At 38.1% G+C, this 27,298-nt stretch overlaps 1 protein-coding gene across 5 annotated transcripts in view; it reads left to right on the forward strand.

The window, feature by feature from the left end:
* Positions 1 to 27,298, forward strand: part of CEP152 (centrosomal protein 152) — a 107,070-nt gene that overhangs the window by 65,147 nt on the left and 14,625 nt on the right. For all 5 annotated transcript variants that reach the window (XM_082616708.1, XM_082616711.1, XM_082616709.1 and 2 more), the window contains 4 exons: positions 9,482 to 9,763; positions 12,008 to 12,139; positions 17,101 to 17,751; positions 21,039 to 21,180. In XM_082616708.1, coding sequence (XP_082472834.1) covers positions 9,482 to 9,763; positions 12,008 to 12,139; positions 17,101 to 17,751; positions 21,039 to 21,180 — 1,207 coding nt within the window. The remainder of the gene's footprint in view (positions 1 to 9,481; positions 9,764 to 12,007; positions 12,140 to 17,100; positions 17,752 to 21,038; positions 21,181 to 27,298) is intronic.

The following is a 27,298-nucleotide window of genomic DNA, read 5'->3' on the forward strand; positions in this document are numbered from 1 at the left end:
TCTTAGTGGAAATGGTTTCAGTTTCTCACCATTGAGGACGATGCTGGCTGTGGGTTTGTCATATATGGCCTTTATTATGTTGAGGAAAGTTCCCTCTATGCCTACTTTCTGCAGGGTTTTTATCATAAATGGGTGTTGAATTTTGTCGAAAGCTTTTTCTGCATCTATTGAGATGATCATATGGTTTTTCTCCTTCAATTTGTTAATATGGTGTATCACGTTGATTGATTTGCGTATATTGAAGAATCCTTGCATTCCTGGAATAAACCCCACTTGATCATGGTGTATGATCCTTTTAACGTGCTGTTGGATTCTGTTTGCTAGTATTTTGTTGAGGATTTTTGCATCTATGTTCATCAGTGATATTGGCCTGTAGTTTTCTTTCTTTGTGACATCCTTGTCTGGTTTTGGTATCAAGGTGATGGTGGCCTCGTAGAATGAGTTTGGGAGTGTTCCTCCCTCTGCTATATTTTGGAAGAGTTTGAAAAGGATAGGTGTTAGCTCTTCTCTAAATGCTTGATAGAATTCGCCTGTGAAGCCATCTGGTCCTGGGCTTTTGTTTGTTGGAAGATTTTTTATCACAGTTTCAATTTCAGTGCTTGTGATTGGTCTGTTCATATTTTCTATTTCTTCCTGATTCAGTCTTGGCAGGTTGTGCATTTCTAAGGATTTGTCCATTTCTTCCAGGTTGTCCATTTTATTGGCATAGAGTTGCTTATAGTAATCTCTCATGATCTTTTGTATTTCTGCAGTGTCAGTTGTTACTTCTCCTTTTTCATTTCTAATTCTATTGATTTGAGTCTTCTCCCTTTTTTTCTTGAGGAGTCTGGCTAATGGTTTATCAATTTTGTTTATCTTCTCAAAGAACCAGCTTTTAGTTTTATTGATCTTTGCTATCGTTTCCTTCATTTCTTTTTCATTTATTTCTGATCTGATTTTTATGATTTCTTTCCTTCTGCTAACTTTGGGATGTTTTTGTTCTTCTTTCTCTAATTGCTTTAGGTGCAAGGTTAGGTTGTTTATTCGAGATGTTTCCTGTTTCTTAAGGTGGGATTGTATTGCTATAAACTTCCCTCTTAGAACTGCTTTTGCTGCATCCCATAGGTTTTGGGTCGTCGTGTCTCCATTGTCATTTGTTTCTAGGTATTTTTTAATTTCCTCTTTGATTTCTTCAGTGATCACTTCGTTATGAAGTAGTGTATTGTTTAGCCTCCATGTGTTTGTATTTTTTACAGCTCTTTTCCTGTAATTGATATCTAGTCTCATAGCATTGTGGTCGGAAAAGATACTTGATACAATTTCAATTTTCTTAAATTTACCAAGGCTTGATTTGTGACCCAAGATAGGATCTATCCTGGAGAATGTTCCATGAGCACTTGAGAAAAATGTGTATTCTGTTGTTTTTGGATGGAATGTCCTATAAATATCAATTAAGTCCATCTTGTTTAATATATCATTTAAAGCTTGTGTTTCCTTATTTATTTTCATTTTGGATGATCTGTCCATTGGTGAAAGTGGGGTGTTAAAGTCCCCTACTGTGAGTGTGTTACTGTCGATTTCTCCTTTTATGGCTGTTAGTATTTGCCTTATGTATTGAGGTGCTCCTATGTTGGGTGCATAAATATTTACAATTGTTATATCTTCTTCTTGGATCGATCCCTTGATCATTATGTGGTGTCCTTCTTTGTCTCTTCTAGTAGTCTTTATTTTAAAGTCTATTTTGTCTGATATGAGAATTGCTACTCCAGCTTTCTTTTGGTTTCCATTTGCGTTGAATATCTTTTTCTATCCCCTTACTTTCAGTCTGTATGTGTCTCTAGGTCTGAAGTGGGTCTCTTGTAGACAGCATATATATGGGTCTTGCTTTTGTATCCATTCAACCAATCTGTGTCTTTTGGTGGGAGCATTTAGTCCATTTACATTTCAGGTAATTATCGATATGTATGTTTCTATTCCCATTTTCTTAATTGTTTTGGGTTTGTTATTGTAGGTCTTTTCCTTCTGTTGTGTTTCTTGCCTAGAGAAGTTCCTTTAGCATTTGTTGTAAAGCTGGTTTGGTGGTGCTGAACTCTCTCAGCTTTTGCTTGTCTGTAAACGTTTTAATTTCTCCATCAAATCTGAATGAGATCCTTGCTGGGTAGAGTAATCTTGGTTGCAGGTTTTTCTCCTTCATCACTTTAATTATGTCCTGCCACTCCCTTCTGGCTTGTAGAGTTTCTGCTGAGAGATCAGCTGTTATCCTGATGGTGTTCCCTTGTGTGTCATTTGTTGTTTTTGCCTTGCTGCTTTTAATATGATTTCTTTGTGTTTAATTTTTGACAGTTTGATTAATATGTGTCTTGGCGTATTTCTCCTTGGATTTATTCTGTATGGGACTCTCTGTGCCTCCTGGACTTGATTAACTATTTCCTTTCCCATATTAAGGAAGTTTTCAACTATAATCTCTTCAAATATTTTCTCAGTCCCTTTCTTTCTCTCTTCTTCTGGAACCCCTATAATTCGAATGTTGGTGAGTTTAATGTTGTCCCAGAGGTCTCTGAGACTGTCCTCTGTTCTTTGCATTCTTTTTTCTTTATTTTGCTCTGCAGCAGTTATTTCCACTATTTTATCTTCCACCTCACTTATCTGTTCTTCTGCCTCAGTTATTCTGCTATTGATCCCATCTAGAGTATTTTTTATTTCATGTATTGTGTTTTTAATCGATGCTTGATTCATCTTTAGTTCTTCTAGGTCCTTGTTAACTGTTTCTTGCATTTTGTCTATTCTATTTCCAAGATTTTGGATCTGGGAAATAGAATCTTGGATCATTTTTACCATCATTATTCTCAATTCTTTTTCAGGTAGACTGCCTATTACCTCTTCATTTGTTAGGTCTGGTAGGTTTTTATCTTGCTCCTTCACCTGCTGTGTGTTTTTCTGTCTTCTCATTTTGCTTATGTTACTGTGTTTGGGGTCTCCTTTTTGCAGGCTGCAGGTTTGTAGTTCCCGTTGTTTTTGGTGTCTGTCCCCAGTGGCTAAGGTTGGTTTAGTGGGTTGTGTAGGCTTCCTGGTGGAGGGGACTAGTGCCTGTGTTCTGGTGGATGAGGCTGGATCTTGTCTTTCTGGTGGGCAGGTCCACGTCTGGTGGTGTGCTTTGGGGTGTCTGCGGACTTTTTATGATTTTAGTCCACCTCTCTGCTAATGGGTGGCGTTGTGTTGCTGTCTTGCTAGTTGTTTGGCATAGGGTGTCCAGCACTGTAGCTTGCTGGTCGTTGAGTGAAGCTGGGTGCTGGTGTTGAGATGGAGATCTCTGGAAGATTTTCGCCGTTTGATATTATGTGGAGCTGGGAGGTCTCTTGTGGACCAGTGTCCTGAAGTTGGCTCTCCCACCTCAGAGGCACAGCACTGACTCCTGGCTCCTCAATTTGGGATGATTTGTTGTCCATTCATGTATTCCATAGATGCAGGGTACATCAAGTTGATTGTGGAGCTTTAATCCGCTGCTTCTGAGGCTGCTGGGAGAGGTTTCCCTTTCTCTTCTTTGTTCTCACAGCTCCTGGGTCTCAGCTTTGGATTGGGCCCCACCTCTGCGTGTAGGTCGCCGGAGGGCGTCTGTTCTTCGCTCAGACAGGACAGGGTTAAAGGAGCAGCCTCTTCGGGGACTCTGGCTCACTCAGGCCGGGCGGGAGAGAGGGGCACGGAGTGCGGGGCGAGCCTGCAGCGGCAGAGGTCGGCGTGACGTTGCACCAGCCTGAGGCGCGCCATGCGTTCTCCCAGGGAAGCCGCCCCTGGATCCCGGGACCCCGGCAGTGGCGGGCTGCACAGGCTCCTGGAAGGGCGGCGTGGACAGTGACCTGCGCTCGCACACTGGCTTCTTGGCGGCGGCAGCAGCAGCCCCAGCGTCCCACGCCCATCACTGGGCTCCGCGCTTTCAGTCGCGACTCGCGCCCGTCTGTGGAGCCCCTTTAAGCAGCGCTCTTAATCCCCTCTCCTCGCGCACCAGGAAACCAAGAGGGAAGAAAAAGTCTCTTGCCTCTTCGGCAGCTCCAGAGTTTTCCCGGACTCCCTCCCGGCTAGCTGTGGCACATTAGCCCCCTTCAGGCTGAGTTCTCACCGCCAGCCCCAGTCCTCTCCCTGTGCTCTGACCGAAGCCCGAGCCTCAGCTTCCAGCGCCGCCCGCCCCGGCGGGCGAGCAGACAAGCCTCTCGGGCTGGTGAGTGCCGCTCGGCACCGATCCTCTGTGCGGGAATCTCTCCGCTTTGCCCTACCCAGGTATGTGGGGAGTTTCTTGCCTTTTGGGAGGTCTGAGGTCTCCTGCCAGCGTTCAGTAGGTGTTCTGTAGGAGTTGTTCCACGTGTAGCTGTATTTCTGGTGTATCCGTGGGGAGGAAGGTGATCTCCGCCACGTTAATGAATTTTTAAACTATCTTCCTTCAGGCTGCCAATTACAGTCAATTTTCACTCATCTTCGTGGTGGTTTTGTAGGACAGGAAGAAAGAGGGCTGTATCTTCCAGTTCTGAGAGCTCCTTATTCTAGGCACCTTTGCAGAGCTTTTCAAGTCGGGCTGCAACAAGGGTCATATGTGCTCTTTTCTGAAACACTTGTTGAGACAGGCTGCAGGTTAAGTACAAGTTCAATTCCAAGTTGTAAAGATTTTAACACAGAGACTTTCCTCACATGTTAACCTGGCTTGTTCAGAGAAGGGGAATAAAGTCATAAACACAGAACCCTTCAAACTGGGTAGTGATCAGTAGAGGCTATGAATCTGTAGACAAAGCAAAGATGATCAATATTCCTATTCATGATGCCATTCCTACACACACTAAGGCTCATTTATACAATTGTAATCACGGTAAGTCAGTCCTTAGAAGTTAGAGTTTTTTGACTGTCTGTGGCATGCAAAACAAGTTTAAACATTTTAAAACTATCCAAATATTTCCTTCCCTCATGTGATAAAAACTTTTTGAATTAGATATTCCTGTAGTATGTTCAACTGGCGGATTCCTATGACCAATAAATTTATTGCTTTTCTTCTGTAAAAAGCAGGAAGCAAGGTTTTCCTCACTGTGGTGGATTGCAAAAATGGCCACACATTCTTCCTGTCCCTGAATGTGTGTCTCCTTGCAATGTGGCTTTGTAGCTATTCTCAGTTACAGATAGTCTGTTTCTCATCCGTTGAATCTGACCTTGGCCAAATGACTGACTTTGGCTAATGGGATATTAGTTAACATTATGTAAAAGACACTTAGAAAGCTTTTATGCATTGGTCCTTGCAAGCGTGATACTCTTAGGAACTCTTTGACCAAGCACCATGTGAAGGATCTGGGATAACCTGCTAGATGATGACACATGTGACCAAGTCACTGCATCATCCTGGCAGACATTGAACTAACCACCAGACATGTGAGTGTCACCATCTTAGACCATTGTAGCCTCAGTCGTCTGCAGAAATCAGCTGAGTGGACTTAGACCAGAACCACTGCCCAGCTGATCCACAGAATCATGAGAATAATAGGTGTTTGTTGTTCTGAGACTCTGTATGGTCTGGTTTACTATGTAGTTAAGCTAACTAATATACTCACAAACATACAAACACACAGAAAATTGGTAGCAGTTTTCTTCTTTAGGTCAAAAGGAAATGCAGATACATATGGAAACAACTCCTGAAGGATAGACATACACAGATAAGACAGTTTGGGGATTCCTTCTACAGTCAAACAAAAATAATAACAGTGATATATGATGTGACAGTGGACAACTTTTTCAACCATGTGGATGAGCCTGTCCTATAATCTTAGTACAACTGCACTCCCCATGACCTGACTGAAGAAGTGGGTCCCTCAGTCACTGGACGTTTTCCAAAATCATGCAACACTGAACAAACATGGATATTATCTTCTTGGCATGTGCCAGTGGTAGAGAAGACTCAGATAGCAATTAAGACAGAAATAATCCAGGTCAGCTATGAACTGGAAAAAAATCCAGACAACCAGATAGTCAGGAATCAGAAACAATGCCAAAGAGACACAGAGCAAAAGCTTGGTTGCCATGTAGCATTCGTTATGTGAGGTATACTTCCTTGGTATTGTAGTTGGTGGGCTTCAATGTGTTACTTCTCATAGCATCTTGGTAGGACCTCCAGAAAACCATTTCAAAAATTTTTCAAACAGAAACTCTCATAGATAATTTTGATCCTTGAGTAGAGGTTTATTAGAGTTTTCAGATCAACTGGGTTCCTAGAATAAATAGGGAATATTATATGAATAGTTCAAATTGTTAAATTTGAACTGACACTTGAATGTTCTTATTTGATAATGCTTCAGCTAGTTTTGATAAAAAATTTTATCTTTGATAATGAAAAAACATACCAATCTGGGTTTTATTGAAGGATGCATAGCTTTTAGAATAGAACAGTAATTTTTGGCCTATCTCTGAATACAGGTTTTTCAGAAATATACATTTTTCTGGGCTGTGATACATTATGCATCTCATTATGGGTGGGGTGTAAACATAAATGTCAGTTTCACCTTTAAAAATAGTGTTTGGTCCTCTGGGAATGTATTTATTGTATTAGATGCCTTTTCATTTAATACAACCATCTGTAAATTTTTTGTCCAAATATTTGAGATGTAGGCAGGTTTTTACAAGACAATTTATTCAACTGATTGAGTTAGCATATAGGAAGATCACTTGTCTCTGTTGCTGTTGTCTATTGCATGCATATAACTATTATTTTATAAATTTGACTTGGAGAATATTAGTGTCATATGAGATATTTATTTGAATTTTGTTTAAAGAGACAGCTATTGGAGGAAAGAGAAGAGTATGTAAGGAAACTGCAGGTGGAACTTGAAAAAAAAGTACCAAGATACCCTTATGATGGAAAAGGACAAGTGGCTGAAAGAACAAGAAAGTGATATTAAACAGCAGTTTGAAAATGAAATGATGTTAGCCAAAGCACACTGGGTTAAGAAACAGAAAGAGGTGTGGGTTAAAATTTCTTTCTAGTCATCATGTTTAAAAAAATGTAGTATTAACTGTTGAGAGACAGCTCTTCTTGAACTGACATTATTTTTAATTGCCAGGTACATACATAATCACTCATTTTACTTCTCAGAATTGGGCTATTAGCAGCTTATTCACACCAGTTTTATTTTTTAAAACTTCCTACCTCTTGCCTCTTCAGCCCAATTCAGGATATAATTTTTTTTTTTTTTTTTTTTAGAATTTAAAAATAATTTATTTATTTTATTTTTGGTTGCATTGGGTCTTCGTTGCTGCATGCTGGCTTTCTCTAGTTGTGTCGAACGGGGGCTACTCTTTGTTACGGTGCACGGGCTTCTCGTTGCGGTGGCTTCTCTTGTTGTGGAGCATGGGCTCTAGAGCGCAGGCTCAGTAGTTGTGGCACACGGGCTTAGTGGCTCCGTGGCATGTGGGATCTTCCCGGACCAAGGATCAAACGCATGTCCCCTGCATTAGCAGGCGGATTCTTAACCACTGGGCCACCAGGGAAGTCCCTATAATGGGTTTTGAGGAGGACTTTTTCTGATTCCTCAAAAATGAAACCATGATCAAATTTCATATTGTGAAATGATTCTGATAACTCTAGACCAATATAATTAACAAATAATTAACCTACATTGTGGATCGGAAGAAAGAAGTAATGACTGGGTAGGCTTAGAAGCACAAAACTTTACTTCTATTTCCTAAGTAGCAAGTGAGATTAGAAAATGCTCATAGCTTCCAAGAAAATTAAGAACCAAATTATGATCTTAAAAACCTAGTTGGAAGTGCAATAAGTTCTCAAACTAGGTTCTTCTGACCACAAGATTGCTATTAATCGGGGTTGGGGCTATCTCAAGGTGGAATCATAGACCATTGTCCTGTCTTTTGACCTCCCTACTACTAATCTCCTCTCCTCTCCCCCAAATCTCATCAGTCTAATGCTGGCACCTGAAACTCTTTTACTAGTCATTTTTTAACATAAAAGTATATATTATGGAATATATCTAGCCATATATCTATAAAAAAAATATGAATGGGGCTTCCCTGGTGGCGCAGTGGTTAAGAATCCGCCTGCCAATGCAGGGGACACAGGTTCGAGCCCTGGTCTGGGAAGATCCCACATGCCGTGGAGCAACTAAGCCTGTGTGCCACAACTACTGAGCCTGTGCTCTAGAGCCTGTGAGCCACAACTACTGAGCCCATGTGCCACAACTACTGAAGCCCGCACACATAGAGCCCATGCTCCGCAACAAGAGAAGCCACCACAATGAGAAGCCTGTGCACCACAACGAAGAGTAGCCCCCACTTGCTGCAACTAGAGGAAGCCTGTGCGCAGCAACGCAGACCCAATGCAGCCAAAAATAAATAAATAAATAAATTTATTTAAAAAAATATGGATGATGCAAAACAAATCCCCTATTTTTACATTGCTGCAAATTGTTTTTTAGTTGGATTTGCTAACCAGTTATTTACCAGGGGGGTGAGAGAGACAGCTAATGTTTTTGTGTTTTGTCAGGAAAGCATAAAGCATAGAGCAAAAAGGGCCACACAAGATGACCTTTTTGAGAGAAGCAATACAGCCAGGGGCTGTGGTAGCCAGGGAAGCTGTCTGAGAACTCTGGATACCCAGGAGGTGGGAAACAGGAAAAGGGAAGAGCAAATTTTGCTATTTCACAGTTTTGCCCAGTACTAATTATGTTTGGGTCCATCCCACTACACTGTTGAAAGTAGAATCACTAAGGCATCCTTCCAATAATGGCCTCCTCTTTTTTTTTTTTTTTGTGGTACGCGGGCCTCTCACTGTTGTGGCCTCTCCCGTTGTGGAGCACAGGCTCTGGACGCGCAGGCTCAGCGGCCATGGCTCACCGGCCCAGCCACTCCGTGGCATGTGGGATCTTCCCGGACCGGGGCAGGAACCCGTGTCCCCTGCATCAGCAGGCGGACTCTCAACCACTGCGCCACCAGGGAAGCCCATGCCCTCCTCTTGAACGCAGTTGACTGAGTACAATTTCATATCATAAGAAACAAGATTCTAATGTGTCCAAATAAGTAAAAATGGTTTTTAGATTGTTCAATTTGAGGTTCATTAATTATGCTTACCCAGTGCCTGCTTTGTGGAAAGCCTGGCATTGATAGAAAATCACATATTAATAGTAGAAGTTTTCTTTGTTGTTGTTGTTGTTTTATCATGTGATCATTGTAGTGGCAATGTCAAAGCTTCCAGAAGGTCTCATCTTGAGAGCAAGATAGCCTGACCTTACACAATATACTTAACTCTTCCATGTGATTTATGCCCCATAGATAAGGTCAAAGAGTAACTTTCAGGATTTCCTTGAATATATTCTCATTAACTAAATTTCTAAACCTCACATAATAACTACAACAATGTTTAGATGGTTTTCAACACTGCTGTGGTTGCTTTTTTGGCTAGCTATTAATTCTAGTTTTTGCTTATTTGAATATTTTTCTTTTCATACGATTTTTCTTCTGAAAACAGATCAAACAAGAACTTATTCAGCAGCTTGAAAAGGAGTGGCAGCCTAAGCTGGATCAAACTATAAAGGCAATGAAAAAGAAGACCTCAGATTGTTGCAGCCAAACTGACCAAGAAACTACCATTGACGTTATTTCCAAGAAAGAGATGGCAATCATGATAGAAGAGCAGAAGCGAAAGATCCAGCAAAATTTAGAGCAAGAGAAGGAAATAGCCATCAAGGAGGGCTTGAAGAAACTTGAGGTTGAATTGGAGCTCAAATATTGTGAAAATATTGCCAGACAGGTAATAGGCAGGTTTCCTGTAGTAAAATTATTGGAACTGACTGCCTATTAATGAAAACCCATAAAGTGCTACTGTTGAACTTGTTCATAACTTTATACTTAAACATTTTGTACACCCCAGGGTAGGATAACAATCTTATGTTGTTCCCAAAATTTTCATTATATTTCTGTCACAAAGCTGTCGCCTCTCAGTTTTTCTGTATGTTCTTTCAGTTTACAAAATGTTTGCTCCTCTGAGGTCCATCTAAACATTAAGATGCCTGAGGTTAACAATGATGGTTTTACATCTGAATGAAGCACAATTTAATTATGAATCTTTCTTATCTAACTTTATAGTAAATATTCCACTAAGGTAGTTATAGATAAGTAAGCTTAAAATGAATAAGGTATATAACAGTATTTGTGTTGAGACTTGAGAGTTGAATCTGCAGGCATGCCCCTGCAAATAGGACTTTGTCTATAAATTCCAACCTCTGTCTCCCTGTAACAGATGTACAACCAGATCACCCTCATAATTCATCAAGTCTTACATTTTTGCCAGAATTGAAGTATCAACCTCACTTTATAGTCACAAATTCATTCTTGACAGCAAGAAAATGTGCCAGGTGTAAGGCTCTAAACTATAATACGTTACTTGGTTCCAAGAAAGGTCATCCAGAGGAAAGTATAGCTCTGTGTTAACAGAATAAAGATGAGTTATTTGATTTATCAATATTATCTATTACAGTGATTCTTGAATTTTTTGTTCTCAGAATGTCTTTACGCTTTTAAAAATTGAAGACTCGAAAGAGCTTTTTCTGTGTTGGTAGTATGTCTATTTACTGTATTGGAAAAATATCTAAGAAATTTTTAAAAAACAAGAATCCTCGCTCATACTGGCCATTGGCTGTCAGAGAAGAGACATATCATACAGCATGTAGCCTCTGGAGAAGTGCACTATTTACACATGAAAGAATGGGAGTAAAAAAAAGACAAATAAGGTCCAAATTTTTGAAAATAGTTTTGACCTCACAGACCATCTGACAGGGTTTCTAGCCCTCAGAGGTCACTGGACCTTAATATAATATTATTTATTGTATACTTTTTATTTTAGATCTTTTACTTATTATAAAGTCTTAAGATAATGCCTGAAGTAAAGTTTAAAAAAAAAAAACATACTCTGCTTTTGATAAATACTTGAAATTCTACCTATTTGTTAAATTGTTATACATGGTTTTACAAAGAATCCTTAAAGTTTGGAAGCATAGGCAAATACAATAATTGTATCAAGGACACTTTCAATCAGTTAAAAAATAATTTTCTCAACAGAGTTAAGAAAATGTTCTATAGGCAAAGAGACATGTTTTTAGGGGTGCTGCTTAGGTATTTATACAATCACAGATCTTGTGAAGAAAAACAAATAGCATGATATAGTAGAAACGAAATGTTCATAATAACTTCTAAAGTAATGTAAATTTCTATAGGAGCTTTATCTTTTCCCCATATTTTTAACTTCCTGGAATTTACCTATAAATGTATTTAGTATTTTAGTGAAAATTCAGCCCCTTATATCAGCTCTGCTTTTGTGTGTGTGTATGGCTCTACGTATGTTGTGTATCTGGATATTTCAAACAAGGAAATAAGGAAAGTTTATTTAATAAATGATCTGTGGTCACCCTGTAACAGATGTACAACCAGATCACCCTCATAATTCATCAGGTCTTACATTTTTGCCAGAACTGAACTATCAACCTCACTTGATAGTCACAAATTCATTCTTGACAGCAAGAAAATTTGCCAAGTGTAAGGCTCTAAACTACAATATGTTGGTGCATGCTTGCCTGTGTGTGTGTGTTTATATGTCGGGCACAAGGTCTGAGGAGGTGGTGGGTATACTGATTGGACAGCGGCTGACACCAAGCAGCCTTCCTGCATGTCTTCTTCTTTTTCCCCAAGATAAATAGGAGTTTGTTGGAAATGGCAATTGGTACTTTGTATAAAGCTTTCTAATAATAGTAGTGGCCATCAAACATGTATAGATTTCTAATTCCTGCTTTGCCTTTTGCAGTGGATAGTATGGGACATTTAGAACAGAAGGATTAGAATCTACTGTTTGGGGTAAGGTGGGGTGCTTGAAGTCAGTTTAACTACTGTAGTGCAATACAATGTAAATGCACATGAAATCATAGTGGTTACCTGCATATGGGATCTTTCTGAAATTTTATACATTCCTTTACCTCTCTCTCCTGCAATTGCTCTCCTGCAGGTAGAAACAGCTGTGCAAAATGCTCGTCATCGGTGGCTGGAAGAACTGCCGGAGCTTGCAGAGTATAAAGCACTTCTAAGGGCAGAACAGAAGAAGTGGGAGGAGCTACAGGAGCAGTCTGTGGCCAAACGGGTAAGAGCTCTCCTGGAAAGAAGCTTCAGGAAGGCCTCATCTCAGTCCCGGGAACTCCTACTTGCTCACAGCCCTGTGGGAGGATTAAATGCCATAATGCATACTAAGCATAGGGCCTGATTAGTGGGATCTGTTCTCATCATCATCAAGTTGTGGAGGGGGAGAGAATGTGTTTCAGGGTTGTGAAACTCTCATAATCTGGAGGATAACCTTACCCATGGAATAAAATCCCTACTTATCTTGTGGTTTCTTTAGGAGAAACTGAGAGAGCAATTAGCTATACAGTATCCTTTCACATGCATGACTACTGTTTTCTGTGCTGTGTCAGTAGTCTTATAATATACTCCCCTTGGTAAATAACAGGCTCTCCTTTCCAGAGATGTCATGTCCCTTGACTGGAAACATCAGATATTTTAACCATTTGTATCCTCACAACTTAATTTATTAGCGTAAACCGGTTCTAATCAAAATGCCAATAAACTGAACATAGTTTTGAAGTTTGACACAATAATTCTAAAATTTATTTGGAAAACTGAAAGGACTAGAAATTTTTCTAAATGTTCTGGAAAAGAAATAGTAGTCCAGCCCTAACACTTAATAGAATATGTTGGAAAGCAACAATTCAGACAGTGTTGAGTCACAAAAATAGAATTCTTTTTCATTCAGTACTATACAGACTTGAGATAGGCCCAACTATGACTAAAAGCTTAATAAATTGTTTCAAAACAAGGAAATGAGGAATTTTCCATAATAAATCATCTTATGATAGCATTTTAGAAAAATTGTTTTCCCACCCCCTACATCACAACAAACTCTAGGTTGATTCAGAAGATAAACATTTTTAAATGACAGTATAGAAAAATTAAAAGAAATGGAATATTTCAAATTTGCATCATAATAACTCAATTGTGAGGCAACAGGCAAGGCACAGTAGCCAAGATAGGTAAACGGGATAAAATGTGTACAAACATTTAAAATATTTGTTTTTGTAATAAAAAAACAGAAGTGAAGGGGATAATAAAAATAAGGAAAGTAAATGAATCAAACAGAAATGTTAATACTAATATATGATTAAAAAAACGATACAAATTTATAAGAGAATCTGTGGGTATGTACACCAAAGATGTGAACAGATAATCTTCATGAGGAGTCCAATAGCAAACTTAAGGTGATATTTTATCCCATATGTTTATATCTTCTCTTCTTAATTGTAATGCACAAAATAGATTGCAGTATCAAGCATATGCTACTCTTCTGTGGTTACAACCATTTTAGAAAATGTGAATAACAGACATTGTAAATGAGTCATATGATGCATTCATAATCTTATTCCACAAATTACTTAAGGAAATAATTCAGCATAAGTAAAAAATCTAATATTTTTCTCAACTTATGTGGTAGTTCATGGGTAGTTCATGTAATGGTTCATTACAATATTCTCTGGACTTTTAGTACGTTGAAATATTTCAAAAGGAAATTTAAGAGGGAGACAGAAAGAGGAAATAATATGATGGTAGGCATATGTGTCTTAGAGCTCAGAAGTTAAGAATAATAAAGTTGATTTTTCCTTAAGAACACAGAAGGTCTGAATATATGTGAATGCAGAAATACAGAAACGAGAGGCTGGTGTGTTGCTTCTCATACTTGAGCAGGCATGAGAATCACCTGGAGGGTTTGTTGGAGCACATTCCTGGGCTTTGCTCCTGGAGATGCTGATTTGTTGGGTCTGGAGTAAGTCCCGAGAATTAGACTTTGTAACTGACTCCTGGGTGATGTGTTAACTGCTGGTCTTTGGACCACACTTGGGTGTGAGCAGCAGCGTTCTAGATAATTATTCAGCCACAAAACATAGTGTTTTTTTTTTTTTGTTTTTTTGTTTTTGCGATACGCGGGCTTCTCACCACTGTGGCCTCTCCCGTTGGGGAGCACAGGCTCCGGACGCACCAGCTCAGCGGCCATGGGTCACGGGCCCAGCCGCTCCACGGCACGTGGGATCTTCCCGGACCGGGGCACGAACCTGTGTCCCCTGCATCGGCAGGCGGACTCTCAACCACTGCGCCACCGGGGAAGCCCTAAAACATAGTGTTTTGTGAAAATGCTTCCTCCAAGCCAAATGAGATGAGCAAGAGCCAGTTTCATAGCTTTTGCTGGAGAGTTCTTATAAGATTAGAGTGATCCATCAAGATCTGTGGAAATTTTTTTTAATTTGTTTTTTTTAGTTTTGGCTGCATTGGGGTCTTCGTTGCTGCATGCACGCTTTCTCTAGTTGCGGCGAGCGGGGGCTACTCTTCGTTACGGTGCGCAGGCTTCTCATTGTGGTGGCTTCTCTTGTTGCGGAGCACGGACTCTAGGCACACAGGCTTCAGTAGTTGTGGCACGTGGGCTCAGTAGTTGTGGCGCACGGGTTTAGTTGCTCCGCGGCATGTGGGATCTTCCCAGACCAGGGCTTGAACCCGTGTCCCCTGCACTGGCAGGCGGATTCTTAACCACTGCGCCACCAGGGAAGTCCAAGATCTGTGGAAATTTAAAGCCAGTTTCCAGAGTCCAGAAGTCGGCAGGTTGGTTCAGTGGTTCCCAAACTTTGCTGCACATTGGAAAAATGTGAGGATCTTTTAAAAAATACTTTTGCCTGGGTCCCACCCCAAGGCTTTATGTTTCAGTTGGTACAGGGTGTGGCCTGGGCTTAGGGATTTTAAAAGCTCCTCAGGTGATTCTAATGTGTAGCAACATCAGGAAACACTAAATCAATTAATGCTGTCAAATTCTCCTTGTAAAACTTTATGTGAGAAGTTGTACACTTTTGGTGAGCTTTGGGCGGGTCATGCAAATTCCCTGGGATCTGACACCTCCACCCAGGTTACCTGTTAATAATTTCCAGGCATCCATTGTGACACAACCTGATTTCCTTTTTGGGAAAGGAAACATGTTTCAAACACGTTTCACTCGTTACTGAATTATTCTGCTGGTAGCAAAAGAATTTTTCTGTGAATTCCTTTGTAAAGCTCATTTTAGATAGTGGGTTCCTTTAGTAAACTTAAAGTATGATTCAAAAATTTTGATTTATATCCAGCTATTCAGGAACACATTTTATTGAATAAAGGTATGTAACGTGTGTCTAGGTATCCATATAGTTGAAGATGTTCTCTATAATTGTATAATAGCTGAGAATTAAGGGCGCAAACCCCCTGTCTCAACAGCCAGAGCATATATATGGTATTTTGGGGGGCACATATATATATATATATTTTTTTTCTGTTTTATAATATTGACATTTAGTCCAGTAATCCTCCACTGTAACAGCTCCTTTACTTTACAGTGAAAATTGACTTGTATATTTTTTGCCTCTGAGTCCTTGTGGGATTTTTTTTTTTAATTCAAACAGAAAGTCACAAAAATTATAATCATCCTCATCAGTTCACTCAGTCCCATGTAATTAATTTTTTTTCATCCTGATCTTTTGTTAGCACTTTTATGAATTCATCAGTTTTCCATTAAAGTTCTGAAAATACTTATTCATTCAGTTCAGCAGTATAGTCAGTATATATGGTATTGATTCATAGCAGTCACCATTGTCTAGGCCAAGCCTTTGGAGATGGCCAGTTCTTCTTTTACATTTGTATCCTTGTGACTTCTTTGAATTCAGTCCAGGGAATATTAGAAGTAAAAGGGACTTGACATCATCATCCAATCTGCTCGTTATATAGAGGACACTAAGTGCAAAAGAGATTAAGAATTTTTCTAAGCCCATGCAGCCAAGAGTAACAGTAACTATATAACATTTTTTGAGTCTTATTGTTTGCCAGGCTCTAAGTGCTTTATTTTTTTATTTTATTTTTTAAAAATATTTATTTACTTATTTATTTGGCTGCGTCGGGTCTTCGTTGCGGTGCGCAAGCTCTCTAGTTGTGGTGTGCGGGCTCTAGAGCACGCAGGCTCAGTAGTTGCAGTGCGTGGGCTTAGTTGCCCCAGCGGCATGTGAGATCTTAGTTCCCCGACCAGGGATTGAACCTGCATCCCCTGCATTGGAAAGCAGATTGTTAACCGCTGGACCACCAGGAAAGTCCCCTAAGTGCTTTAAATAGATTATTTCCTTTTGTCATTTAATCCAAAAAAGAAAAAGAAAAAAAAACTCTATCAGGTGGGCATTGTAATTATCCCCATTTTATAGATGAGGAAACTGAGGCTCAAAGAAGTTGAGGAATGGGAAGTTAATTCCAGCAGTTTGTCTCCAGAGCCTGTTCTGTTAAGCACCGTGCTAGGCTGCCTCTGCAATCCAAGTCAGGATTTGAGCTACAGCTCAGGCTTTTTGATTCCCTATTACTTTTTGGTTATGTACTACTGGTGCCTATGATCTGCTAGTCTTGGCTATTCTGTTATAAACAAAAATTGGATTAATGAAAAAATGACTTTTTCTGTTTGATATTGTCATTTAATGAACTGTTTTAACCACTAAAATTGCATTAAAATACAGTATGTTTGTCAGCAAGTTATTGTGCAGGTTATGTGTTACATTCCTAAAAATATTAGTAAGATTTCCTTAGAGGCTGCTTTTGCTTCATATAAAAGATAATTCATTTGTTGGGGGCTTAGATTTGAGACAGCATCTGTATTAAAAAAAAGAAATATGAATTTTTTTCTAAAATTAGTTTTAGATAATTATATAATTATATATTTTTTGTCAGTTTAAATTTCTAGTTATTCATATAGAAATGGATGTTTTATTTTAAATAATGTAAGACAAAGTATTAGGTGATTTAAAATGAGGGAAAAGATCCTTAAGTTTAGTGTAAGTATATTTTAGGAAGAGCCAATGTCATATCTAAATTTACTTTTTCCCTTTAATTTTGATTTTAAATCTCTTATTAATAAGTTCAAAGATTAACCCAAATGCTTACTTTAATTTTTTTTATTAATGAGGAGAATCATAAAGAGTTTTCATTGTACATTGTTATGTCCTTTAGATATTTTTTGCTGTTTTTGAAGCTAAAGAGAAATGGAAAAGTGAGATTGCAAATATGGAGGAAAATGTCATACCTGGAAAGCAATTGGAAGAGAAGATTCATTCTCTGCAGAGAGAGCTTGAGTTAAAGAGTGAGGAAGTCCCCATGGTTATCAGGGCTGAGTTGGCAAAGGCCCAGAGTGAATGGAACAAAGAAAAGCAAGAGGAAATCCACAGAATTCAAGAAGAAAATGAGCAAGATTACCGGCAATTTTTAGATGATCATCGAAATAAAATTAATGAGGTGCTTGAAGCAGCTAAAGAAGACTTTATGAAACAAAAAACTGAACTACTTCTTCAGAAGGAGACAGAATTACAAATGTGTTTAGACCAGAGTCGCAGAGAATGGACTGTGCAGGAAGCTAGGCGGGTCCAACTGGAAATCCATCAGTATGAGGAAGACATCCTAACTGTCCTTGAGTTTCTCTTAAAGGACACGCAGAAGGAGCAAGCCAGTGGTTCAGAGAACAAGTACCTTTTGGAACTCATGTCGACTTGTTCTTCGAAATGGGTGTCTGTGCAATATTTTGAAAAACTAAAGACCTGCATACAGAAAGCATTTCAAGATACACTCTCCCTACTTATAGAAACTGTCAACTCAGACTGGGGAAAGGTATGTTCCTAGTAAGTGAAAAAAGCTATGATTAAATGTGAAAGATGATTGTAGAAGCTGCATTTGGTATTTTTTCCTTTCTTCATTCTCCAGTTTAATAGGTGTAAGATTTGTGTTTTTGCTAGTGGTTTAAAAACCTTTTAGCAAGTTCAAAGGATTGCAATTTTTTTTGCCCCCCCAAATTTGCTTCTTCATAGTGCCACAAATATGAGCAGAGCTTTTAGCCACTAGACATCTTTTTCCTAAAAATATATATATATATATATACTGTTCTTTGTAAGGGCCTGAGATTTCAGAAACTGAATAACTTTCATTCCTATTTTTGTTTTTTGGGCATGATTACTTCAAGAAATATGCATCGTATTAAACTAGGGTTTCTTAATATCTTCTAAAGAGTTTGGAAGCCTATTTCTTGCCCTCAAGGAATTTATATCTCATGTAGGCAAAAAATGCCAACTGGGTACAAAGAATATTGATATAGAAACAAGCAAGTAGAGGTATGGCTCACTCACACAAAAAGCCCAGTTTTGTTAGCGTACTGTATATGTGCATGTAGAATGAGTTAGTTATATTCTTTTTGTTGTGTAAGTATTCTCTGACACCAGCTTTTAGTTTGTGTGGAAGATCTGATAAAACCAAAGTCTTGCTGCCTTATGATTAAAGATATTAGATATGCATGAAAAATCTGGAATGAAATTCTAGGCATTGTGACCAGCCAATTTCAACATTTGGAATTCGAGGTAGAAAAAAAAATGCCAATATTATAATGTTTGTCTGATAGAAGAGTTGAGACATAAGAACTACAATTCATTAAAATATTGTGATTAAAGATTTTCAAGGCCAGGATTGAGCATTTGATATTAATACCTACTGGAAAGAATTATAAGCTACAAAAAAATCTGAGTTCCAGTTTCATACTTAGCGATAACTAGCTTATTTACCTTGGGTAGTCATAGTTGCTCATCTGAAAAATAAAATACAAATCCCTGGTCTAATTCCTTGGATTTTGGTAGGATACAAATGACATAGTTTGATCTTTCTGCATCTTGCATTTGAAACACTACAGAATTTTAGAGCCAAATGAACCTGAAAGATCAATCTATCCCATCCCAATTCAACCCAGTTGATATTTTTATTCTTGATTTCACAAAGATGTTACTGCTTAATAGTTGCTTTTAATGTAAAATTAACTCAGCAAGACCACTTCCCATGAATACTGCATGATTGAGAATTTTTTGAAAAAGTAGATAATTAAGATGAATTATTTATAGCAGACTTTAAGGGTAAGAAGTGATGGGAAAATCATGTTATATGCTTTCAAGTTTGCTTTCCTGAAGCAAAAGGAAACTGCTATAAAAGTCAAGAAACTACAACACCTACTGTTAATATATATAATCAACCCTGGGGTCTTTTTATAGGGCTTAAAATTGTGCAAGCAGTGTAAGATCCTCTGTAAGACTTTATGTGTCTCACACGTATATGGAGACAGAATCACATAATTTGGCTAAGAATTTCGACTTTTGCAGCTTTCACTGAGTGGGATCAGATTCTGTTCCTGAGAAAAGGGTGCCTCTGAAATGCCTAATCTGGCATTTGTCACAGAAGAATAATACTCAACCTTCTGCTGTCTTAGTGCTAACTCAGCTCAGGACCTTGAGATAAAGCAATGATTATAAAGCAGTGATTATAAATTTGCAATATAGGTGCCATAAATGTGAAGAATTATGATTTATAATTGATTAAATTTGTGGTTTTTAGAACTGTTCATGAAAATTAAAACTGGAAAAAATGATAGGTATATATAAAACAAGTCCTCATTAAAATAACTTAGGTGATCAAGATTTAATTTAATTTAATTTATTTTTAATCAATTTTTTTCAGCTTTACTGAGCTACAGTTGACAAATAAAATAGTAAGATATTTAAAGTGTCATCATGGTGATTTGATATACATATATATTGTGAAAGGCTCCCCACCATCTAGTTAATTAACACATCCATCACCGCACATATTTACCTTATTTTTTGTTGGTGAGAACATTTAAGTTTAGATGATCCAGATTTTAAATGGCAAGAATGCAATTAATTAAAAATATGGTTTCCAATAAAATGAATGCCTTATCAAATATATAATTTATATTTATATACTAAGTATATTAATACAGCAGTTCATAATAGATAAAAGAAAACAGAAATATCAACTGGAACAAAAATTTTAAACAAATTTAAGGATGTGTGTTTTGTGTTTTCTTACCACCCATGTCAAGTTAAAACTAAGACAAAAGGTTGCTGCTCCTGCCTTTTTTGCCATCTTGGCTTTTCTCCAGTTTTGAGCAGAAACTGGAAATATTGGCTACCTTTGGGATCAGTTTTTATTATTCCTTTTGGCCTCAACCTCATACCCTCTTGATTGACTGGAGTTTGCATTGTCTCTGTACCTACTGACCTCTACCTCTGTTGGGCGGCATGGGTACGTTTCCTGACAATGAAATGAGATCAAAATCAAAATCAAGGCTTCTAGAATTAAGCATATATAAGGTATTTTAAGTAATTAAACAAGACAGCTTTCTCAAGATTACCTGTTCTGTTTGAGATTTAGTAGTTGTCCAAAATCTGAAAATATATTGCCTTAAAAGAATGTCCCACCATTAATGAATTTAGTAGCTGTGCTGCCAAAACAGAAACTAGAATGCAGAAAGTGTTCAATAAATATTGGTGAGGAGATGGTCTTGTGCAAGATGTTTCACTTAGGTGAGCCTCAGTTTCTCTCCTTCACATTGGCATTTGACTGTCCTTGTGAACAAATGACAATATGTATTAAAGTATTTAGAAACATAACATACTATATGTTTCAAAAATTGTTTTTACTGTTGTTACTTTCAATTCATGTGAGGTAAAAGGTTGGTACTATAGTTTCTAATGAATTTTCTCCCTGCTGCAGTGAAAATGTTCTGGATTTTCCAAAACAATCCTGATTTCACATAGTCTGTCCTGTGGTTTGATCACAGAAACCATTAAAATATCTTAAAAGTGGAAACTATATCTCCTGTCTGTCCCATAGCTGGCCCACCAGTCCTCTGTTGGATAATGTTCTCATTTGGAAAATACGGTCATAGGAGTCTAGCTCATAGTAATGGCAGTATTCACATAAAACCCTAAGAAAAATACTGGTGATAGTTTAGGCAAGATTTTTTTCAGGCTGTGTTTTCTTTTTATATTTTTAATATTAGTATTTTGAGTAGAGAAAGATTTTTAATAAGCATTAACGATGAAGATAATCTGTTTCAGAGAAATATGACCAAGATCTCTAAGGATCCTGCCACAAGGGTCACTGGCAGAGGAGACCCTGGGGTCCCGGCGATCCTTCCTGCACTTACATCTGGACACGACGCTCAGCCCTTGGCCATGCAAGAAGCAGAAGCAGAAGCTGGTAATGGGATTTTGTTCCTACTGTTCTTTGCATTATCCATAATCCCAGTTCCAGAGGGTTGTTTTGAGGATAAAAGGAAATCAAAGACGTGCAGTTTTCATGAATGAACAAATGTGTGATATTACTCCTAAGTAATGTGTGTCCTCCCCCCAGGTTTCATTTTGTATTAGAAGACAGGGTTGCTTTAGGCCTTCTTATTTCCGATCTTTTCATGGTCTTCCCTCCATTCAAAAGTGACTCTTATTATGAGGAGAATAATGAGAATTTTAGTAGAGAAGTCATGTTTTTTATTTCCTGGCTTTGATGAGAAAGGGTTACACATAAGAGAATTGCCAAATCACTGAGACCTTTCCATTCAATTTATTGAAGCTTATTTCAACTATTTTTAATAGAAATCTTTCTGAAGTGTATTAAGTGTTTTCTGATGTATTCGTGGGTTTCTTTAGATTGGGGGGCAATGTTTTTATCTCTTCCTCTCCACCAACTGTCAAAGTGAATGGCACATAGTTTGTGTTCCTTGAATATTTGATGAATTAATAATTTAACTTTTACTTTGTGACTTAGAGTTGTCTCTTCAAAAAGAATTGCACTGTGCTACAGCCCCTTGAGGTGTTCAGAGCTCGCTGAGGAATATGGGCTTATACTGTCTATTTACTGGGATTTTGAACTAGGAACTGCCATATTCTTTATAAGCTGCAGTCCTTTTAAGACATTGACCCCTTGCAGCCTGCTCCTTCCCTCCATGTACAAACCATACGTACTTTTTGTTTCTTGTCTGCTGTCTCCATTGTAACCTGGAAAAGAACTAAGAATTGCCAGAACAAATCATATGTACAAAGTCAATAACCTTAGTTTCCACATGTTTCTAATTCAGTAGGCCTATTAACAGAGTCTTAGAGAATCTCTGCCTTTCCTAAGAAGTCAGTTGACAGTTACTTTTCTCATTGCCCATCCAGAAACCCTAATGAAACTTAAAAGTTTTATTAGGTCCCACGTGTTTATTTTTGTCTTTATTTCCATTTCTCTAGGAGGTGGGTCAAAAAGGATCTTACTGTGATTTATGTCATAGAGTGTTCTGCCTATGTTTTCCTCTAAGAGTTTGATAGGGTCTGGCCTTACATTTAGGTCTTTAATCCATTTTGAGCTTATTTTTGTGTATGGTGTTAGGGAGTGATCTAATCTCATACTTTTACATGTCCCTATCCAGTTTTCCCAGCACCACTTATTGAAGAGACTGTCCTTTCTCCACTGTACATTCCTGCCTCCTTTATCAAAGATAAGGTGACCATATGTCCGTGGGTTTATCTCTGGGCTTTCTATCCTGTTCCATTGATCTATCTTTCTGTTTTTGTGCCAGTACCATACTGTCTTGATGACTGTAGCTTTGTAGTATAGTCTGAAGTCTGGGAGCCTGATTCCTCCAGCTCCATTTTTCGTTCTCAAGATTGCTTTGGCTATTCGGGGTCTTTTGTGTTTCCATACAAATTGTGAAATTTTTTGTTCTAGTTCTGTGAAAAATGCCAGTGGTAGTTTGATACGGATTGCATTGAATCTGTAGATTGCTTTGGGTAGTAGAGTCATTTTCACAATGTTGATTCTTCCAATCCAAGAACATGGTACATCTCTCCATCTATTTGTATCATCTTTAATTTCTTTCATCAGTGTCTTATAATTTTCTGCATACAGGTCTTTTGTCTCCTTAGGTAGGTTTATTCCTAGATATTTTAGTCTTTTTGTTGCAATGGTAAATGGGAGTGTTTCCTTGATTTCACTTTCAGATTTTTCATCATTAGTATATAGGAATGCCAGAGATTTCTGTGCATTAATTTTGTATCCTGCAACTTGACCAAATTCATTGATTAACTCTAGCAGTTTTCTGGTAGCATCTTTAGGATTCTCTATGTATAGTATCATGTCATCTGCAAACAGTGACAGCTTTACTTCTTCTTTTCCAATTTGGATTCCTTTTATTTCCTTTTCTTCTCTGATTGCTGTGGCTAAAACTTCCAAAACTAGGTTGAATAAGAGTGGTGAGAGTGGGCAACCTTGTCTTGTTCCTGATCTTAGTGGAAATGGTTTCAGTTTCTCACCATTGAGGACGATGCTGGCTGTGGGTTTGTCATATATGGCCTTTATTATGTTGAGGAAAGTTCCCTCTGTGCCTACTTTGTGCAGGGTTTTTATCATAAATGGGTGTTGAATTTTGTCGAAAGCTTTCTCTGCATCTATTGAGATGATCATATGGTTTTTCTCCTTCAATTTGTTAATATGGTGTATCATGTTGATTGATTTGCATATATTGAAGAATCCTTGCATTCCTGGAATAAACCCCACTTGATCATGGTGTATGATCCTTTTAATGTGCTGTTGGATTCTGTTTGCTAGTATTTTGTTGAGGATTTTTGCATCTATGTTCATCAGTGATATTGGCCTGTAGTTTTCTTTCTTTGTGACATCCTTGTCTGGTTTTGGTATCAAGGTGATGGTGGCCTCGTAGAATGAGTTTGGGAGTGTTCCTCCCTCTGCTATATTTTGGAAGAGTTTGAAAAGGATAGGTGTTAGCTCTTCTCTAAATGCTTGATAGAATTCGCCTGTGAAGCCATCTGGTCCTGGGCTTTTGTTTGTTGGAAGATTTTTTATCACAGTTTCAATTTCAGTGCTTGTGATTGGTCTGTTCATATTTTCTATTTCTTCCTGATTCAGTCTTGGCAGGTTGTGCATTTCTAAGGATTTGTCCATTTCTTCCAGGTTGTCCATTTTATTGGCATAGAGTTGCTTATAGTAATCTCTCATGATCTTTTGTATTTCTGCAGTGTCAGTTGTTACTTCTCCTTTTTCATTTCTAATTCTATTGATTTGAGTCTTCTCCCTTTTTTTCTTGAGGAGTCTGGCTAATGGTTTATCAATTTTGTTTATCTTCTCAAAGAACCAGCTTTTAGTTTTATTGATCTTTGCTATCGTTTCCTTCATTTCTTTTTCATTTATTTCTGATCTGATTTTTATGATTTCTTTCCTTCTGCTAACTTTGGGATGTTTTTGTTCTTCTTTCTCTAATTGCTTTAGGTGCAAGGTTAGGTTGTTTATTCGAGATGTTTCCTGTTTCTTAAGGTGGGATTGTATTGCTATAAACTTCCCTCTTAGAACTGCTTTTGCTGCATCCCATAGGTTTTGGGTCATCGTGTCTCCATTGTCATTTGTTTCTAGGTATTTTTTAATTTCCTCTTTGATTTCTTCAGTGATCACTTCGTTATGAAGTAGTGTATTGTTTAGCCTCCATGTGTTTGTATTTTTTACAGCTCTTTTCCTGTAATTGATATCTAGTCTCATAGCATTGTGGTCGGAAAAGATACTTGATACAATTTCAATTTTCTTAAATTTACCAAGGCTTGATTTGTGACCCAAGATAGGATCTATCCTGGAGAATGTCCCATGAGCACTTGAGAAAAATGTGTATTCTGTTGTTTTTGGATGGAATGTCCTATAAATATCAATTAAGTCCATCTTGTTTAATGTATCATTTAAAGCTTGTGTTTCCTTATTTATTTTCATTTTGGATGATCTGTCCATTGGTGAAAGTGGGGTGTTAAAGTCCCCTACTATGAGTGTGTTACTGTCGATTTCTCCTTTTATGGCTGTTAGTATTTGCCTTATGTATTGAGGTGCTCCTATGTTGGGTGCATAAATATTTACAATTGTTATATCTTCTTCTTGGATCGATCCCTTGATCATTATGTGGTGTCCTTCTTTGTCTCTTCTAGTAGTCTTTATTTTAAAGTCTATTTTGTCTGATATGAGAATTGCTACTCCAGCTTTCTTTTGGTTTCCATTTGCATGGAATATCTTTTTCCATCCCCTTACTTTCAGTCTGTATGTGTCTCTAGGTCTGAAGTGGGTCTCTTGTAGACAGCATATATATGGGTCTTGTTTTTGTATCCATTCAGCCAATCTGTGTCTTTTGGTGGGAGCATTTAGTCCATTTACATTTCAGGTAATTATCGATATGTATGTTCCTATTCCCATTTTCTTAATTGTTTTGGGTTTGTTATTGTAGGTCTTTTCCTTCTGTTGTGTTTCTTGCCTAGAGAAGTTCCTTTAGCATTTGTTGTAAAGCTGGTTTGGTGGTGCTGAACTCTCTCAGCTTTTGCTTGTCTGTAAACGTTTTAATTTCTCCATCAAATCTGAATGAGATCCTTGCTGGGTAGAGTAATCTTGGTTGCAGGTTTTTCTCCTTCATCACTTTAATTATGTCCTGCCACTCCCTTCTGGCTTGTAGAGTTTCTGCTGAGAGATCAGCTGTTATCCTGATGGGGATTCCCTTGTGTGTTATTTGTTGTTTTTGCCTTGCTGCTTTTAATATGATTTCTTTGTGTTTAATTTTTGACAGTTTGATTAATATGTGTCTTGGCGTATTTCTCCTTGGATTTATTCTGTATGGGACTCTCTGCACTTCCTGGACTTGATTGACTATTTCCTTTCCCATATTAGGGAAGTTTTCAACTATAATCTCTTCAAATATTTTCTCAGTCCCTTTCTTTTTCTCTTCTTCTTCTGGAACCCCTATAATTCGAATGTTGGTGCGTTTAATGTTGTCCCAGAGGTCTCTGAGACTGTCCTCTGTTCTTTTCATTCTTTTTTCTTTATTTTGCTCTGCAGCAGTTATTTCCACTATTTTATCTTCCACCTCACTTATCCATTCTTCTGCCTCAGTTATTCTGCTATTGATCCCATCTAGAGTATTTTTTATTTCATGTATTGTGTTTTTAATCGATGCTTGATTCATCTTTAGTTCTTCTAGGTCCTTGTTAACTGTTTCTTGCATTTTGTCTATTCTATTTCCAAGATTTTGGATCTGGGAAATAGAATCTTGGATCATCTTTACCATCATTATTCTGAATTCTTTTTCAGGTAGACTGCCTATTACCTCTTCATTTGTTAGATCTGGTGGGTTTTTGACCCAATAACATCTTTACAGCATTTTTTTCCCCACAGTACAGCAATCTGTCTGGGGTCAGGTGTTATGTTTGTTTGTTTGTTTATTTATTAACTTCTTTATTGGAGTATAATTGCTTTACAATGGTGTGTTAGTTTCTGCTTTATAAAAGTGAATCAGGGGCTTCCCTGGTGGCGCAGTGGTTGAGAGTCCGCCTGCCAATGCAGGGGACACGGGTTCGTGCCCCGGTCTGGGAAGATCCCACATGCCGCAGAGCGGCTGGGCCCATGAGCCATGGCCGCTGAGCCTGCGCGTCCGGAGCCTGTGCTCCACAAGGGGAGAGGCCACAACAGTGAGAGGCCCGCTTACCGCAAAAAAAAAAAAAAAAAAAGTGAATCAGCTATACATATACAAGTGTTATGTTTAGATGTCATGTCTCTTTAACCTCCTTTAATCTAGGATATTCCTCTCTTTGCCTTTTATGACATTGATGTTTTCGAGAGACATATTCTTCGCTCTCCCCAACACCTGTCAACCCCTGGCTTTTAATAAAACCTTTTCCTTGTTTTGGGTTTATCTGATATTTTTTCATGATTTTGATTCGAGTTGTTTTCTTAGCTAGAACACTGCATAGGTGACGTGCTATCATATCTGGAGGTATGCAACGTCTGTTTGTCTTTTATTGGTGAGGTTCATTTGAGCGCCTGGTCAAGGTGTTATCCAGTTTCTTCACTGTATAATTACTGTGTTTTTACCCCATCACAACTATTAAGCAATCTGTGGGGAGATACTTTCAAGACCATAAAAATGTCCTTCTCCTCATTAAAACTTTCCGTTATGCTTAGCAGTCATTGCTGAATCTTATCTGATCCAGTCTTTACTCTGGCAGTTGCAAAAATTTTAAGTTTTTCACCTCCAGACCTCCTTTTACTTTTACCATTTGGCACTTGGTATGTTGTTATCATTGAGAATCCTCCTCTCTAGTTTGCTTGTGTAGTTACTACCTGTTTGTTTATTTTTCTATTTATCTGTCCGTCTACCTGTCTACCAACTTACCTACCTATCCATCTATCCATCCATTTATCCCATTATTGTAGGATTATTGGTGTGACTCAAATTCCTACTTTTTCAATGTTTTATAATTCATTACTATACTTAATTAGTGTTCAAATTGTCCCAGATTAAGCT

The sequence above is a fragment of the Mesoplodon mirus genome (genome assembly GCF_964341445.2).
Source record: "Mesoplodon mirus genome assembly, chromosome: 4".
Lineage (NCBI taxonomy): Eukaryota > Metazoa > Chordata > Mammalia > Artiodactyla > Ziphiidae > Mesoplodon > Mesoplodon mirus.